This window comes from Symphalangus syndactylus, chromosome 14 (assembly GCF_028878055.3).
Source record: "Symphalangus syndactylus isolate Jambi chromosome 14, NHGRI_mSymSyn1-v2.1_pri, whole genome shotgun sequence".
In the NCBI taxonomy this organism is placed as follows: domain Eukaryota; kingdom Metazoa; phylum Chordata; class Mammalia; order Primates; family Hylobatidae; genus Symphalangus; species Symphalangus syndactylus.
This window is the reverse complement of record NC_072436.2, coordinates 118,535,211-118,550,446: the sequence shown is the minus strand read 5'-3', so window position 1 is coordinate 118,550,446 and position 15,236 is coordinate 118,535,211. Positions and strand designations below refer to the sequence as shown.

General features: G+C 56.4%; 1 protein-coding gene across 3 annotated transcripts in view; it reads right to left on the bottom strand.

Moving 5' to 3' along the window:
* Window positions 1–15,236, bottom strand: part of AXIN1 (axin 1) — a 67,508-nt gene that overhangs the window by 7,147 nt on the left and 45,125 nt on the right. For all 3 annotated transcript variants that reach the window (XM_063617014.1, XM_055241337.2, XM_055241338.2), the window contains exons 4-7: window positions 14,717–14,813; window positions 8,846–8,983; window positions 2,215–2,744; window positions 1,587–1,757 (exon numbers count right to left, since the gene is read on the bottom strand). In XM_063617014.1, coding sequence (XP_063473084.1) covers window positions 1,587–1,757; window positions 2,215–2,744; window positions 8,846–8,983; window positions 14,717–14,813 — 936 coding nt within the window. The remainder of the gene's footprint in view (window positions 1–1,586; window positions 1,758–2,214; window positions 2,745–8,845; window positions 8,984–14,716; window positions 14,814–15,236) is intronic.

Here is a 15,236-nt window from a genome sequence, read left to right as displayed (position 1 = left end):
TTTGCCTGTAATCCCAATACTCTGGGAGGCCAAGGTGGGTGGATCGCCTGAGGTCAGGAGTTCAAGAACAGCCTGGCCAACATGGCGAAACCACGACACTACTCAAAAAATACAAAAAATTAGCCAAGTGTGGTGGTAGATACCAGTAATTGCAGTTACTCGGGAGGCTGAGGCAGGAGAATCGCTTGAACCTGGGAGGCAGAAGTTGCGGTGAACTGAGATTGCGCCACTGCACTCCAGCCTAGGCAAGAGTGAGACTCCATCTCAAAAAAAAAAAAAAAGTGGCCAGGCGCGGTAATCCCAGCACATTGGGAGGCTGAGGCGGGTGGATCACCTGAGATCAGGAGTTCAAGACCAGCCTGGCCAACGTGGTGAAACCCTGTTTCTACAAAAATACAAAAAGTTAACTGGGCATAATGGTGGGTGCCTGTAATCCCAGCTACTCGGGAGGGTTAGGCAGGAGAATCGCTTGAACCCAGGAGGTGGAGGTTGCAGTGCGTTGACAATGGCCTGCTGCACTCCAGCCTGAGCCACAAGAGCGAAACTCCATCTCAAAAAACACAAAAGGCCGGGCGCAGTGGCTCACGCCTGTAATCCCAGCATTTTGGGAGGCCAAGGTGGGAAGATCGCTTGAGCCCAAAAGCTTGAGACCCACCTGGCAACACACCGAGACTCCTCTCTACAAAAATGAGCCAGGCATGGTGCTGTGCACCCCTGTTCCCTCGGGAGCCCCAGAAAAACGATGAGCCCGTCCCCACCCCAGTCAGCACCGATGGGGACCCCAAGGCCTCGTGAACAGGCTTCCAACACAGGCAGCGGGGGCCGCGCCCCGGGCGCTCAGCTGCCTCACAAGTTCTCACCAAGTAATGCGGAGGAAGGTGCGGCCTGGCCAGGGCCTGGGTGTGGGGGGTAGATCAGGACCTAAGATTGAGGAAGCTGGGGCCACCCACCCACCAGGGCCGACACTTCCCAGCTGACCTGCCTCTGACCACGACGGGAAGGTGGGAGGCCCCACCTGCTGGGTTCCAGGCACGAGTGCAGGCCCAGGGGGCAAGACTGGCCCAGCGGGCAGCGGCAGGGGCTGCACCTATGGCACCGGGGCCTTGCTCCACACCACACATGCGGCCTCTGCCCTTCTGGGAGGAGGGAAGCGCTCAGGCTCCACTAGAGCCTCCCCAGCCCTCAGCAGGACGGCCAGGTATGAGCACAGAAGGCTTCTCCATGGGCACCTCGGGAGTGACGGTCAGCGGGGGCCTTCCCAGGTGACTTAGGTCATTCTCATGTGGGGGTGAGACTGGAAATGACCTCCCGAGAGCATCTGTGCCGCCTGCGGGGTGACAGCCACATCGGCTTCCCTCCTGCTCGGGGCTTCAGGGACAGCCTCTCTCTGGGGACAAGAGGTTTTCCTCCTGGAGACGTGGGGTCCAGGGAGCCCGCCGGAGGGTGCCACAGTGACGGGAAGTGTGAGGCGTCACAGGCGACACTCGCCACACACACTGAAGCTGCACACACTGAGCCTGTGCGGAGGCCAGGCGTGGCAAAGCAGGCCCCACGAGCACAAGGCTGGCTGCGTGCAGGGTGCTCACCCGTGGCCGGTCCTGCGGTGCCTGCTGATCTCCTTTTCCCCCTCAATGATCCACTGCATGATTTTCTGGTTCTTCTCCGCATCCTCCGAGGCGCCTGGCACCTCGGTGCTGGCGCTCTTTCCCGACTCGGCCTTCTTGACATTTCTTTTGCACGCCATGCCCGCCTTCCCACTGCAAGGGCAAGACCAAGAGCTGCGAGTCGCCCTGGCCTCCCGTGGCCGAGGCTGTGCCCCTTTCTCGTCTGCGAGGGCCCCTCCTGGCCTCCGTAAGGCTCCCGTGGTGCAGCCGCCGCCTGCCGTCCCCTGCCCACTGTTCCCCACCCGCTGTCCCCTGCCCGCTGTCCTGGGGCTGTCTGGGGGTTGGTTTCCTCTTTAAACATACAGGCGGTCACTGCTCACCCCCTGAAGACTGAGGGCCAGAGCGGGAGCCGGGATCGGGCTGTGGCCCCTAACCTTCATCTCCCACCTGAGGTCACAGCGTGGACTCCCCTGACCCAGGGCCCAGTCCACTCCCTCCAGCAGAGGGGCCTGCGGTCCTGGGTTTCCTGAGTTTTATGAGGAGGTTCTGGCCTTCTGCAGGGACACAGCCTCAACCCGAGCCCCCTCCACGCTGACAGGCGCACGCTCACCTGTGGGCCAGGCCATCACTGGTGTTGGGGGCAGTGCCCACATTCTCTGAGTAGCCTCGGGACTTTGCCCCATGGCTGTGCGGTTCCGGGCCCCATGCGAAGCTGCTCTGGGCCCTGCGGGCGGCCTCGGCCTCCACCTGCTCCTTGGGCCGGGCTGTGCTGTGGTGGACGTGGTGGTGGACGTGTCGGTGGTGGTGCAGGCCGGCCGCATCCAGCTTCGCCCCTGACTTGGGTGCGTGCTTCCCGTGCCCTGAGGCGGCACCCCCCAGTGCCACTGGCATCTTGGCCACGTGCCCACTGTCCGGGGAGCGGTGGCCAGGCCCAGGTGACTGGCGGCCAGGTGTCCTCAGCACACGCTGCACGTGCTCGTCCAGGATGCTCTCAGGATTCTCCTCATGTGCGTCCCGGAGCCCAGCACAGCCCACGTCCACACAGCGGGATGGGAAGTGGTGCCAAGCGGGGGCGGGAGGCAGCTTGTGGCACGGCCCTGGGGGTCCTGAGGATGGATCGCCATCCTCACCTTCCTCCTCCTGTGTGGGGACAAGCAGCACCATCACCTCAGCACCAGCTGCACACTCGGGGAAAACAAAGCATCAGGCCTGGCCCAGCAGCCCTGGCAGATGCCATCCCAGCCCGGGGTGACCGGGGGCCCCTCCCCACCGGTGCTGTCCCTGAGGATGGAGAGGCAGAACGGGGCATAGACAGAAGGAGCGGAGACAGCAGGGCCTCAAGGAATGCAGTGTATGTGTCGGCTGTGGGCAGAGCTCTGCACGGATTTAGTTTAGATTTATTCTTTTTTTTGAGACAAGTTCTTGCTCTGTTGCCCAGGCTGGAGAACAGTGGTGTGATCTCAGCTCACTGCAGCCTCCGCCTCCTAGGCTCAAGCGATCCTCCCACCTCAGCCTCCAAAATAGCAGAGACCACAGCCGTGTGCCACCACACCCGGCTAATTTTTTTTGCATTTTGGGGACAGATGTGACTCTCACCATATTGGCCAGGCTGGTCTCGAATGCCTGAGCTCAAGCAATCTGCCTGCCTTGGCCTGTATATATATATATATTTTGAGACAGAGTCTTGCTCTGTTACACAGGCTGGAGTGCAGTGGTGCCATCTCGGCTCGCTGCAACCTCTGCCTCCTGGGTTCAAGCGATTCTCCTCCTTCAGCCTCCCAAGTAGCTGGGACTACAGGTGTGCGCCACCACACCCAGCTAATTTTTGTATTTTTAGTAGAGACAGGGTTTCACTATGTTGGCCAGGCTAGTCTCGAACTCCTGACCTCATAATCCACCCGTCTCGGCCTCCCAAAGTGTTGGCATTACAGGCGTGAGCCACCGCGCCCAGCCTCCCATTATATTTTAAGGAGAACCTCGCCCTTATACAGAACAGCTCTTGGGTTATGTACATGTTGTGATGCTGCCTGGCGAGCTTCCACATGAAGCCAGTGGAGTTTCACTTGATTCTCCAAGTTAACAGGTGCCAAAGCTTATCTAGCAGAGCAAACATTTGATCAATTCCAAGCTGCATCTCATACTTATTTTCTCATCTTATTGGATTGACAAACTAAAACAGTGTTGAGTAAATCTGGTGTTAACACAAAAGAGAGGGAACTAAGCTACCATGTATGTATGTATGTGTTTGTTTATTCAGAGTCAGAGTCTTGCTCTGTCGCCAGGCTGGAGTGCAGTGGCGCGATCTTGGCTCACTGCAACCTCTACCTCCTGGGCTCAAGTAATCCTCCTGCCTCAGCCTACTGAGTAGCTGGGATTATAGGAGTGTGCCACCATGCCTGGCTAATTTTTTTGTATTTTTAGTAGAGACGGGGTTTCACTATACTGGCCAGGTTGGTCTCAAACTCCTGACCTCAGGTAATCCGCCCCCCCTCGGCCTCCCAAAGTGCTGGGATCACAGGTGTGAGCCACTGCACCCGGCCTATTTATTTTCATTTTTATTGAGACAGAGTCTCGCTCTGTCACCCAGGCTGGAGTGCAGTGGCACGATCTCAGCTCACTGCAACCCCTGTCCCCCGGATTCACACCATTCTCCTGCCTCAGCCTCCCAAGTAGCTGGAACTACAGGCGCCCGCCACCACACCCAGCTAATTTTTTATATTTTTAGTAGAGATGGAGTTTCACCATGTTAGCCAGGATGCTCTCGATCTCCTGACCTCGTGATCTGCCCACCTTGGCCTCCCAAAGTGCTGGGATTACAGGCGTGAGCCACCGTGCCTGGCCTATTTTTAACTTTTTTTTTTTGAGGTGGAGTTTCACTCTTGTGTCCCAGGCTGTAGTGCAATGGCGCAATGTTGGCTCACTGCAATCTCTGCCTCCCAGGTTCAAGTAATTCTCCTGCCTCAGCCTCCCAGGTAGCTGGGATTACAGGCACCCGCCACCATGCCCAGCTAAATTTTTTGTATTTTTAGGAGAAACTGGGTTTCACCCTGTTTGCCAGGCTGGTCTCAAACTCCTGACCTCAGGTGATCCACCCACCTTGGCCTCCCAAAGTGCTGGGATTACAAGTGTGAGCCACCACACCTGATCGCACTGACACCATCACAGCTCAAGGCAGCCTCAACCTCCAGGGGTCAAGCGATCCTCCTGCTTCAGCCTCCCAAGTAGCTGGGACTACAGGTGCATGCCACAATGCCCCATTAAATTTTTCTTTTTCTTTTTTTTTTTTTTTTGTAGAGATGGGGAATCTCACTATGTTGTCCAGCCTGCTCTTAAACTCCTGGCCTCAAGTGATCCTTCTGTCTTGGCCTCTCAAAGTGTTGGGATTACAGATGTGAGCCACTGTGCCCCACCTACCTCTGTATTTTAATATCAACAAACCTCCCAACGTTTAGCACCAAACTCTCACACCTGCAAAACTATCAGAACGCAACTGGAATAGGCGTGCCCCGGAGCTGGTGTGGGTTTGGCTGTGGGCACCTGCACTGGGGCTGAGGGTGAAATATGGCACTAAAGAGGACAGACGGACGCTGGGGCAGAGCCGAGGGACGGGCGGGTGGTGGGCATCCCCTGGCGGATGCAGCTATGCTGCCTCCCTTTCTTTGGTTTTGTAGGACTAAAGGGCCCGGGCACTCTGGGGAGAATTCTTAACTGAGGATCTTCCTAGGGACTAACAGTTTTTTGAGTTTTGATGCCGTTCGCTGCCTTGGCCGAGCTCCACGTCAGCAGGGATTCCATCATGGGGCTGTGAAATGTTACAGATTAACTTAACCGCTCAGCTAATGGTTTTTGTTTTCTTCTTTGTGCTTTAATTTCCCAAATTTTACAAAGAAAATAGGTTATTTAAAAAATCTGGAGTTCACACCTGTAATCCCAGCATTTTGGGAGGCCGAGGCGGGCGGATCACGAGGTCAGGAGACCGAGACCATCCTGGCTAACGTGGTGAAACCCCGTCCCTACTAAAAATACAAAAAAATTAGCTGGGCGTGGTGGCGGGCACCTGTAGTCCCAGCTACTCGGGAGGCTGAGGCAGGAGAATGGTGTGAACCCGGGAGGCGGAGCTTGCAGTGAGCCGAGATTGCGCCACTGCACTCCAGCCTGGGTGACAGAGCGAGACTCCGTCTCAAAAAACAAAACAAAACAAAGCAAAAAAAACACAAAAAACTGGAGTTATTCCTTTTAGGGAAGGACCACCACTCCTGGGCCCTGGTGGTGCTGGATCCACACACCTGTGGGCACTGCCGTGCTCCCTGTGGTTGGGGCAGAGCCAGGACTCCACAGGGTGGGGAAGCCTTGAGTCACAGGTGAGAGCCACACACTCAGCACCTGTGGCTACGCCTGCCTTTAACATGTCTTGCTCAAGGCTGGGCGTGGTGGTGGCTCATGCCTGAAATCCTGACACTTTGGGAAGCTGAGGTAGGAGGATCACTTGAGGCCAGGAGTTCAAGACCAATGTGGGTAATACAGCAACATTCCATCTCTACAAAAATATTAAAAAAAAAAAAAAAAGTCTCACTCAAAATGTGAACCTGCCCTACTAGAAGCACACACAGTGCAAATGGGTCAAGGCGCAAAGATCAGCAGAGAATTAGAGGGCCAACGTGACGGCAAAGGCTCCCACAGAAAATTACAGCGGCCAGCGACCGACACAACAAAACAGCAAAGATTTCCGCAGAAAATGACAGCAGCCAACACGGCAGCAAAACAGCAAAGGCTTCCTTTCCTACATTTCTTTTGTGAGCATGCTTGTTTAAGGGCTGCTAACCTTCACCTGCCACCCAAATGATGATGCTGACGTCACAGCCCGTGGGCCCGGATGTGGCCTGCTGACGTGTCCACATTCATGGCAACTCTGTTCCCAATGTTTGGTTTTCAGACAACAGCCCAGTAAGGCTCCCAGGCAAGCCCCAATGCCGCTGGCCTCGCATGGGCACAGCCAGCCTCCCCAGGGCCACCCCAGGACGCAAGGGAGCCGCTCCAGTGACCACCAGGTCTGCAAGGCGAGGCCTCACTCACCGCCACAGGAGCCACGTGGCACTGATGCTGCTCCTGCCAGCCCTGCGGCCCTGGCTAGGTTCCCGATCTTGGAGGACAAATTCCCTGAGTCCTTTCCTTGGGGGACTGTGGAGAAGGTGAACTCAGCACCCGCAGAGCCCTGGAGCTGGCACCACCCACACCTGTGCCCTACCCAGATGAGGGTCACCTCAGACCAACAGCCAGGGGAGATGAGAGGATGCAGCTCCACATGGTGGCAAAACAATTTACTGAGGATAAAAAAAATCGACGTGTGTGTGTGAGACGTTTTCACACAAACCCCTTCGTGGAGAGCTCCACCACCTGCCACCACCTGCAGCGACCACACCTGGTCCCCGCCGTGAGTCCCGGCTGCTCAACGAGCTCCGTAAGGTCCGCCTGCCTTCTCAATGGAGTGCCCGGCACACATTTCCCAGCTGGGCACCACCAGCGGCACCCTGGTGGCATCTCCAGGCTTCAGGGCACAGCTCACCCGGGTTGTGGGTGAAACAGTGGGTGCACCAAGGGGTCTCCTGTGGTCTGAGGAGAGCTGAAGGTCTGCATTTTACATCCAGGATCAGGTGAACGGAAAGGCTCAGAAGTGTATACATTTTCTAAGTATTCCTATTCACAAACATTGAAAGGAGAACAAAGGACCACCCCCGACTCGAAGGTGCCCATTTACCTCCCATAGGAACTAATCTGGCTGAGAGAAAAGCAAAGGCATTTTTGTTTGTCACCCAGGCTGGAGTGCAGTGGCACAGCCTTGGCTCACTGCAGCCTTGACCTCCTGGGCTCAAGTGATCCTCCCGCCTCGGCTTCCTGAATACCTGGGACCACAGGTGTGTGCCACCACACCCGGCTAATTTTGAAATTTTTTCTAGAGACAGGAATTTGCCACGTTGCCCAGACTCGGCTCAAACTCCTCGGCTCAAGTGCTTCACTCGCCTCAGCCTCACAGTGTTGAGGTCACAGGTGTGCACTGCCCGCCCAGCCAGCAAACGCAGCCCTGCAAGTGAGACAGCCGGGTAGGAAGGAGTCTCCAGAGAAACTCCAGCCGGCCTGCGCACTGGGAGGAGCGCACACTGGGGTGGAGCCACAGGAGTCTGCACCATTTGCAGCGGGGAGGAGCCCGGCCCCCCCTCTTCCCAGGTGGAACCTGGGATTCAGTCTGCAAGGCGGGAAGCACCCTAGTGGAACTCTGGCTTTGTGGGAAGTGATTTTTTTTTCAGGTAGAGTTTCACTCTTGTCACCCAGGCTGGAGTGCAGTAGTACAATCTCGGCACACTGAAGCCTCCACCTCCCGGGTTCAAGCGATTCTCCAGCCTCAGCCTCCTGAGTAGTTGGGATTACAGGTGCCCGCCACCACACCCGGGTAATTTTTGTATTTTTCATTAGAGATGGTGTTTCACCACATTGGCCAGGCTGGTCTCGAACTCCTGACCTCGGGTGTTCCGCCCGCCTCGGCCTCCCAAAATGCTGGGATGACAGGCGTGAGCCACTGCGCCCGCCCGTTTCCCTTTTTACCTTTTCACCCAGTAAACTCTGTCCTTCTCACCCTTCAAATTGTCTGGGAGCCTAATTTCTTGTGGCCATGTGAAAGGGACCTGTCTTTGGCTGAATTAAGCAGAGTCCTACAACCGAAGTGCCTAGAGCACCGTGCACCACGGCCTCAAGGAACCAAGAGTGAACAGGAGGCGGCAGAAGTCTCAGGATCGCAGCCCCCGACAGCACGTAGAAGAAACTCCTGCATGCCACTAGCCCTTCCTGCTCTGCACATGCTCATCTCACTTGCCAGCCACATGGGGTGAAGAAGTTGAGATCACCCTGCTGCAGCCTCAGCTTGTGGCCCTGCCACCCACAAAGGACCAGGCACAGCAGGCAGCTGTGTCACCCCCGGCCCCTTCAATGCGGGTGACCGAGGTGCGTCTCTAGGCCTCTGAGGGTGGGATGGGGCCGCTGGGACATCCCATCCTGAGCTGGGGCTCATCTGCAGAGAAAGGGGCACGGGGGATTCAGCCGGGAGGCCTCGTGGGTCAGCAGGCCTCGACCAGCTCTGGGCATCCCCACAGAGAATTGGGGCCAAAGCTGTCCTGAACATCAGGACATCCCAGCTGTAAGTAAAGAGCACGACACCGACGTGGAGTGTGACACCGACGCGGCCCACTCACCATGCGCACACGCTTCAACCGCTCCTCCAGCTTCTCCTCAGCCTCCCGCGTGCGCTGCACGGCCTCCAGGCGGTGGATGAGCTCCTGTGCGAACTTCTGGGGCTCCACGCGGACCTCCTTCGGCACCCGGTACGTGCGCTGTGAGGGAGAGGACTGTGAGGCACGGGGGTAGAAAGGTCACTGGCTAAACATTTCTTTGTGAAGGGAAAGAGCGTGTGCTATCTATGTTGTATTTTATTTCATTTTTTTTGAGACAAACTCTCGCTCTGTGGCCCAGGCTGGAGTGCAATGGCGTGATCTTGGCTCACTGCAACCTCTGCTTCCCGGGTTCAAGCGATTCTCCTGCCTCGGTCTCCCAGGTAGCTGGGACTACAGGTGCCCACCACCACGCCTGGCTAATTTTTGTATTCTTAGTAAGGATGGGGTTTCGTCATGTTGGCCAGGCTGGTCTTGAACTCCTGACCTCAGGTGATCCGCCCCCTTCAGCCTCCCAAAGTGCTGGGATTACAGGTGAGCCACTGGGCCCGGGCATTGTTGTATTTTAAAGCAAGAGTTTACTTTTTCCTCCTTTTAGTTGGGAATCAACTTCCTCACGGCCCCCCTTATGCTGTCCGGCCAGTCTGTCCTTCATTCCCCACGGACCCAGGACACAGGGCTGCTTCTTTCCAACGTCTCCCGACGACCAGATCAAGAGGCCTGAGCAGGGCAGCTTTGGGACACACAGCCGGCGCTCCCCACCCGCTTCAGAGAAACACTTAAGGAGATGCCCGCAGAAGGTGTGAGCAGAAGACCGTCAAGGCCCCACGGCAGGGAAGGACACACGGGATTTGGAGGACGGGGGAGGTCTGGGAAAGGCGGGCTTTCCTTTTTAAAAGAATGTAAAGGCCAGGTGGTGGCTCATGTCTATAGTAAGCGTTTTGGGAAGTAGAGGTGAGCAGATTACTTGCGCCCAGAAATTAAGAGACCAGTCTGGCCAACAAAGTGAGACCTCATCTCTACAAAAAACATTTTTTTTTAATTAGCCGGGTGTGGTGGCACCTGTGGTCCCGACTGCTTGGGAGGCTGAGGTGGGAGGTTCGGATCGCGTTAAGTCCTGGGAGATCAAGGCTGCAGTGAGTCGAGGTCACACCGCTGCCCTGCAGCCTGGGTGAGAGAGTTAGGCCCCATCTCAAAATAGTAACAATACATCTGCAGTGTGTTTTATAGTAATACCGTATCACTTGCTTGTTTGTTTTGAGACGGAGTCTTGCTCTGTCGCCCAGGCGGGAGTGCAGTGGCGCGATTTCAGCTCACTGCAAGCTCCACCTCCCAGATTCAGGCCATTCTCCTGCTTCAGCCTCCCGAGTAGCTGGGACTACAGGCGCCTGCCACCACGCCCGGCTAATTTTGTTTTTGTATTTTTAGTAGAGATGAGGTTTCACCGTGTTAGCCAGGATGGTCTCGATCTCCTGACCTCGTGATCTGCCCACCTCGGCCTCCCAAAGCACTGGGATTACCAGTGTGAGCCACCACACCTGGTCCTGTGTAACTTTCAAGGGTACTTCATTTTAAATTTCAAACTTCTTTTTTTTTTTTTTTTTTTTTTTGAGACGGAGTCTTGCTCTGTCGCCCAGGCTGGAGTGCAGTGGCGCAATCTCGGCTCACTGCAAGCTCCGCCTCCCGGGTTCACGCCATTCTCCTGCCTCAGCCTCTCCGAGTAGCTGGGACTACAGGCGCCCGCCACCACGCCCGGCTAATTTTTTGTATTTTTTTAGTAGAGACAGGGTTTCACCGTGGTCTCGATCTCCTGACCTCGTGATTCGCCCGCCTCGGCCTCCCAAAGTGCTGGGATTACAAGCGTGAGCCACCGCGCCCGGCCAAATTTCAAACTTCTAAACAGCTGCAAAAATAGAATGAGGAATTCCTGTCCACCTTCACCCAGATTCCCCAAGGGCTCACATTCTGCCATAACTGCTTTATCATCCCCTCACCGGCAGGCACATGCGTACACACACACGCCCACACACACGCCCACACACACGCAGGCACACACACCCACACACGCACACACACATACACAGGCACGCTCACTTTTCTGAAGCAGTTAGAGTGTATTTAACAAAAGCAAGGTCACTCTCATACCTAACCACAGTACAAATACGGATGGTTAAAAAAACTGACCCTGATACAATAACATCATGTGGCAGATCTTATTCCAATTTTGTCAGCTGCTCCAATAACATCCTTCATAGCAAAACACGTTTTAAAACCCAGGCCGCCAGCGTCTAAGCCGCGGAGGGATGAAGCCAGGGACAGCTCCCCGTGACAAGCAAGCAGGGTGGCAGATGGGAGGTGGGACCCTCCGTGTGTGTGGCCTTCCTGCCCTCCTGCCGTGGGCTCTGGCGCGGTCCTGGCTCTGTGCACCCCAGTTTCTCATCTACAAAATGAGAGTAGAAACAGCACCTAAACCTCAGAAGCATGTGGTGAGACTGGACACAGAAGCCACACAAAAGGCCTCCTCCGGGCTCAGATGCTCCATAGTAGACGGGGCTCAGAGAGAGGCTGGCCCTGGAGCCACAGGCTTCACCTTCAAGGAACGTGGAGTATGAAGGGGCCAAGGGCACACCCAGGACACTGGGTGATGCCCGAGAGCCGGGAAAAGTCACTGCTGGAGTCTGGGCTGTGCCCAGCGCCAAGAAGGGGTCTGTCCTGGAGCCAAGGAGGAGCATCCAGTGCTTCTAGAAGATGATGAGGAAGGCTGGGGCTGGCACCAGCAGGGATGTGGGCCGGTGTGTCCGGGTGTGTGGACAGCAGGGCGTCCACACAGATGGCAAGGAACAACAAGCCGCCCTTTCCTGCTGCACCCGGGGCCTGGAGGCTGGGTGGCTGGGGGGCCATGCGGGCTTTTCCGTGCCCAGTGCTGGGCAAGGCGCAGACCTGGGAGTGGCACACACAGGACTGGGAGCTGCCAGCACTGCAGGGGCCACGGCTGCTGTATCTGCAGACAGCCAGAGGCACAGACAGGAGCGCTCACGGTCTGAACAGTCAGCACCACACAGACCAAGAGCAGGACGAAAAGCGCATCATCAGGCCCAGACAGCAGCACGGCTGAGGGGCCAACAGGCGCGCTGAGGCCGCCACGCGAGCTCCATAGAAAGTCTCCAGGTGGCCCTGCAGGCTGCGTCACCACAGTTCTGAGAAGAGCAAAACTGTCAGAGTCATCAGATTTACAGAGAATGGCAACCTCTCCAGCTTTAGAGGAACAGAAAAAAATATCATAAAGGAAAAAGCCAAGTAAATGAAAATGTGAAACTTCAAAGCAATTGCAAAGGCTAAAGATGAAGAGGCCCCTCCCCGCAAGGCAGGGATTCTGGGACCAGATGCTGTGAAGCCACGGCCCCCAAACCTTCTGGCACCAGGAACCAGTTTCGTGGAAGACAGTTTTTCCATGGACAGTTGGGGGAGGAGGGGTTTCAGGATGAACCTGCTCCAACTCTGATGGTCAGGTGTTAGTCTCACACAGTGCACGCAGCCTGGGCCTCCGTGGGCGCAGCCACAACAGGGTTCTGCTCCTATGAGCATCTAAGCTGCTCCCCTCCTGCTGTCCCTGCTGCAGAGCCACGGACCCACCAGAGAAACGGCAGAGCTTTTGCAAAACCAAGGCCCTCAACAGAGCAGAAGTGGGCGGTGTGGCCACGGCACATCCTGCTAGCCCATCGGCTTCCTGGGCCTCCCCTTGCCTCTGCTCACCACCATCCTCGGGTCCAATTTCCCAGTAGCAGCAGTGAGCAGGCCCCGGGCAGCTGTGCCCATGATGTGGGTTTCTCACTTGGGCCTCTGGCTGAGGGACTGCCCACCGAAGGTTCCAACCACACCCCCGCCGGACAGGCCATACGGACCTGATGCAGGTTCCTACTGAGCCTCAGATGAGGGTGTTTGCTGCAGACTGTTCACACAGAAACGCACACTGCGGCCCCCACCCCACCACACAAGGGCCCTCTGCGGGTGCAGAACGCAACAGGGCCTGCTCCTGCCTGTGCCTGCCGCCTCTGTTGGCTTTCATCTTCCTGGCGACTCAACTGTGACCCTCCAGGACCTGAGGGCTCTGTGCTTCCCTCGGTTCTGGAAGGTTCTGACGATGACACCAGGGACTCGCCATCGGCCTCCTCTTTTCTCTGTGATGCATCCTGAGACGTCTTTCCAGGTCCAAGTTCCAGGCACCAACGCACTCCTCAGCTTTTGTACTTCCTGACCCTTCTGAGGGGAGGCTGCCTGCCTGACGCCCCCTCATCCAAGGTCTGTGGCGTGCACTTTCTGCACACGAAGACTCTGACCAGCACCCCAAAATCGGGGCACTCCTGTGGACAGAAGTCTCCCGCAGGCCTCAGCCCACTCAAGCCCCGTCCTCATGGGCACACAGGGCTGGCCCGGGCCTGTGGTTGCTCAGCTGTCATCTCTCCGGCCTCCTTCATCCGAGCAGCTCCGCGGGTTCTTGACGTTCAGGATCTGTGACTTGAAAATCAGAGGCCGGTGGCTGTGCAAAGAGCCCTCGACTTGGGCTGTGACCTCATGATAGCCTTGGGCCATTCCTGGCAGGCAGGGCCCCAGATCTTCCACAGCACACGCACGCACACACACACGCACCCACACACAGCCTACAATGTCAGCCACTTTTTGTTAAGTAGACGCCATTAGCGCCTAGTTTTAGCCAAACCTGAGTCAAGGGTTGGCTGGCATCTTCTCAGAAGTGAGAACAAACCAACATCCTTTCTTTTTAACCATAAAGAAATTCCTGACTTGGAAACTGATGTCTGCAGAAAAGCTAAAAGGCTAAGAAATCCTGACCAAAACTGTGTCAATGCTCTCAAAATGCCTACTTCCCTGCACAGACACTCAGATGGTCACACGGTTCAACCTCAGACACCGTGGCTAACAGTGGGTTGAGAACAACCCACTGTTGCGGCCGGACGCGGTGGCTCACGCCTGTAATCCCAGCACTTTGGGAGGCCAAGATGGGTGGATCACGAGGTCAGGAGATCAAGACCATCCTGGCTAACATGGTCAAACCCCGTCTCTACTAAAAATATAAAAAATTAGCCAGGCGTGGTGGCGGGCGCCTGTAGTCCCAGCTACTCGGGAGGCTGAGGCAGGAGAATGACGTGAGCCCGGAAGGCGGAGCTTGCAGTGACAGCAAAACTCCTATCTCAAAAAGAAAAAGGAAAAAAAAGAAAACGCTTTTCTCATCTTCCCGCAACATCTTTCCTGTTCAAAGTCAACCCATCAAAATAAGGAAAGATCATTAATCCGTTCATCAACGCAGGAGTGCTCTGCAGACGGAGTCAGGCTGTGCTGGGGCTCCAGCCGGCACTCAGCTCCACGACCTGCTGCCCAGCCAAGCCCCCATGCCCAAGACTGGGCAAAGGTGCCATTATTCTATCCAACAGCGAAAGCCGAGGCAGCTTTAAAATCCAGACGTTCACCTGGAGACGACCACTGTTCAGCCACAAAAGCACCAAGTTTTCCCCAAGGGCTATGCAGGGGCCAGACCTGGGCTGAGTCATGAGAAAGGTTCAGAGCTCCCCCTCTTGAGGGGAAGCATCCAACTTCACAAGGCAAGACACTTCCTGCCACCAGGGAGGGTGTGGCCCTGGGGCGTGGGGGCTCTTCTGAATGACCAGCTCCCTCTGGACCCTAAATGCTGCCTGAGACTTGATGTCCCCTGCTGCCCTCATGGACTGGCCACTTGCAGATGTTTCTGGGATCACACGCTTACGCCTAGAGGTAAGCCTGGCTCGTGGGAGGCCAGGCAAGTGCGTTTCCCGCGCACCAGTGCACCAGGCCCACGCTGAGTGGGGAGGACGATGGGCTGAGGGCCGCAGAGCCGGTACTTACGGGGATGTGAGGTAGGGGCACCCGCCCATTGACCTGCACGCTCTCCTGCATCTCCCTGCGGTGCTGCTTACGGATCCTGTATGGGGGGATCCCATCCCTGTCCAGGAGAAAGAGGCAGCCGTTAACTCAGAGAGGAGCAGGAGAGCCAGCACCATGCCTATAGAGCTACCAGCCCTGACCGCTCATCAGCAGGCAGTGGTGACGACACCCGTGAGCCGCCACCACCACTGAGACACGTGCACACAGGTGATGCAGGCACCCGTGTGTGCACAGGGAAACATGTACACACAAAGGCTCACATGTGATGGTAAAGCCCAGGTGCCCAGCCACGCGCCCTCCCAGCTGGTGTTTACTGGGCACCTCCACAAAGCCTCCTTGTACCTGCCTGTTCTTTAGGGCCTGACAGCTAAGAGAGGTTTCTACATTTTTAAAGGGTAGGGGAAGAATCTGTGACAGGGACTGCATGTGGCTGCAAAGCCTCACATATTCACTGCCAGCCCTGCACGGGAAACGTTTGCTG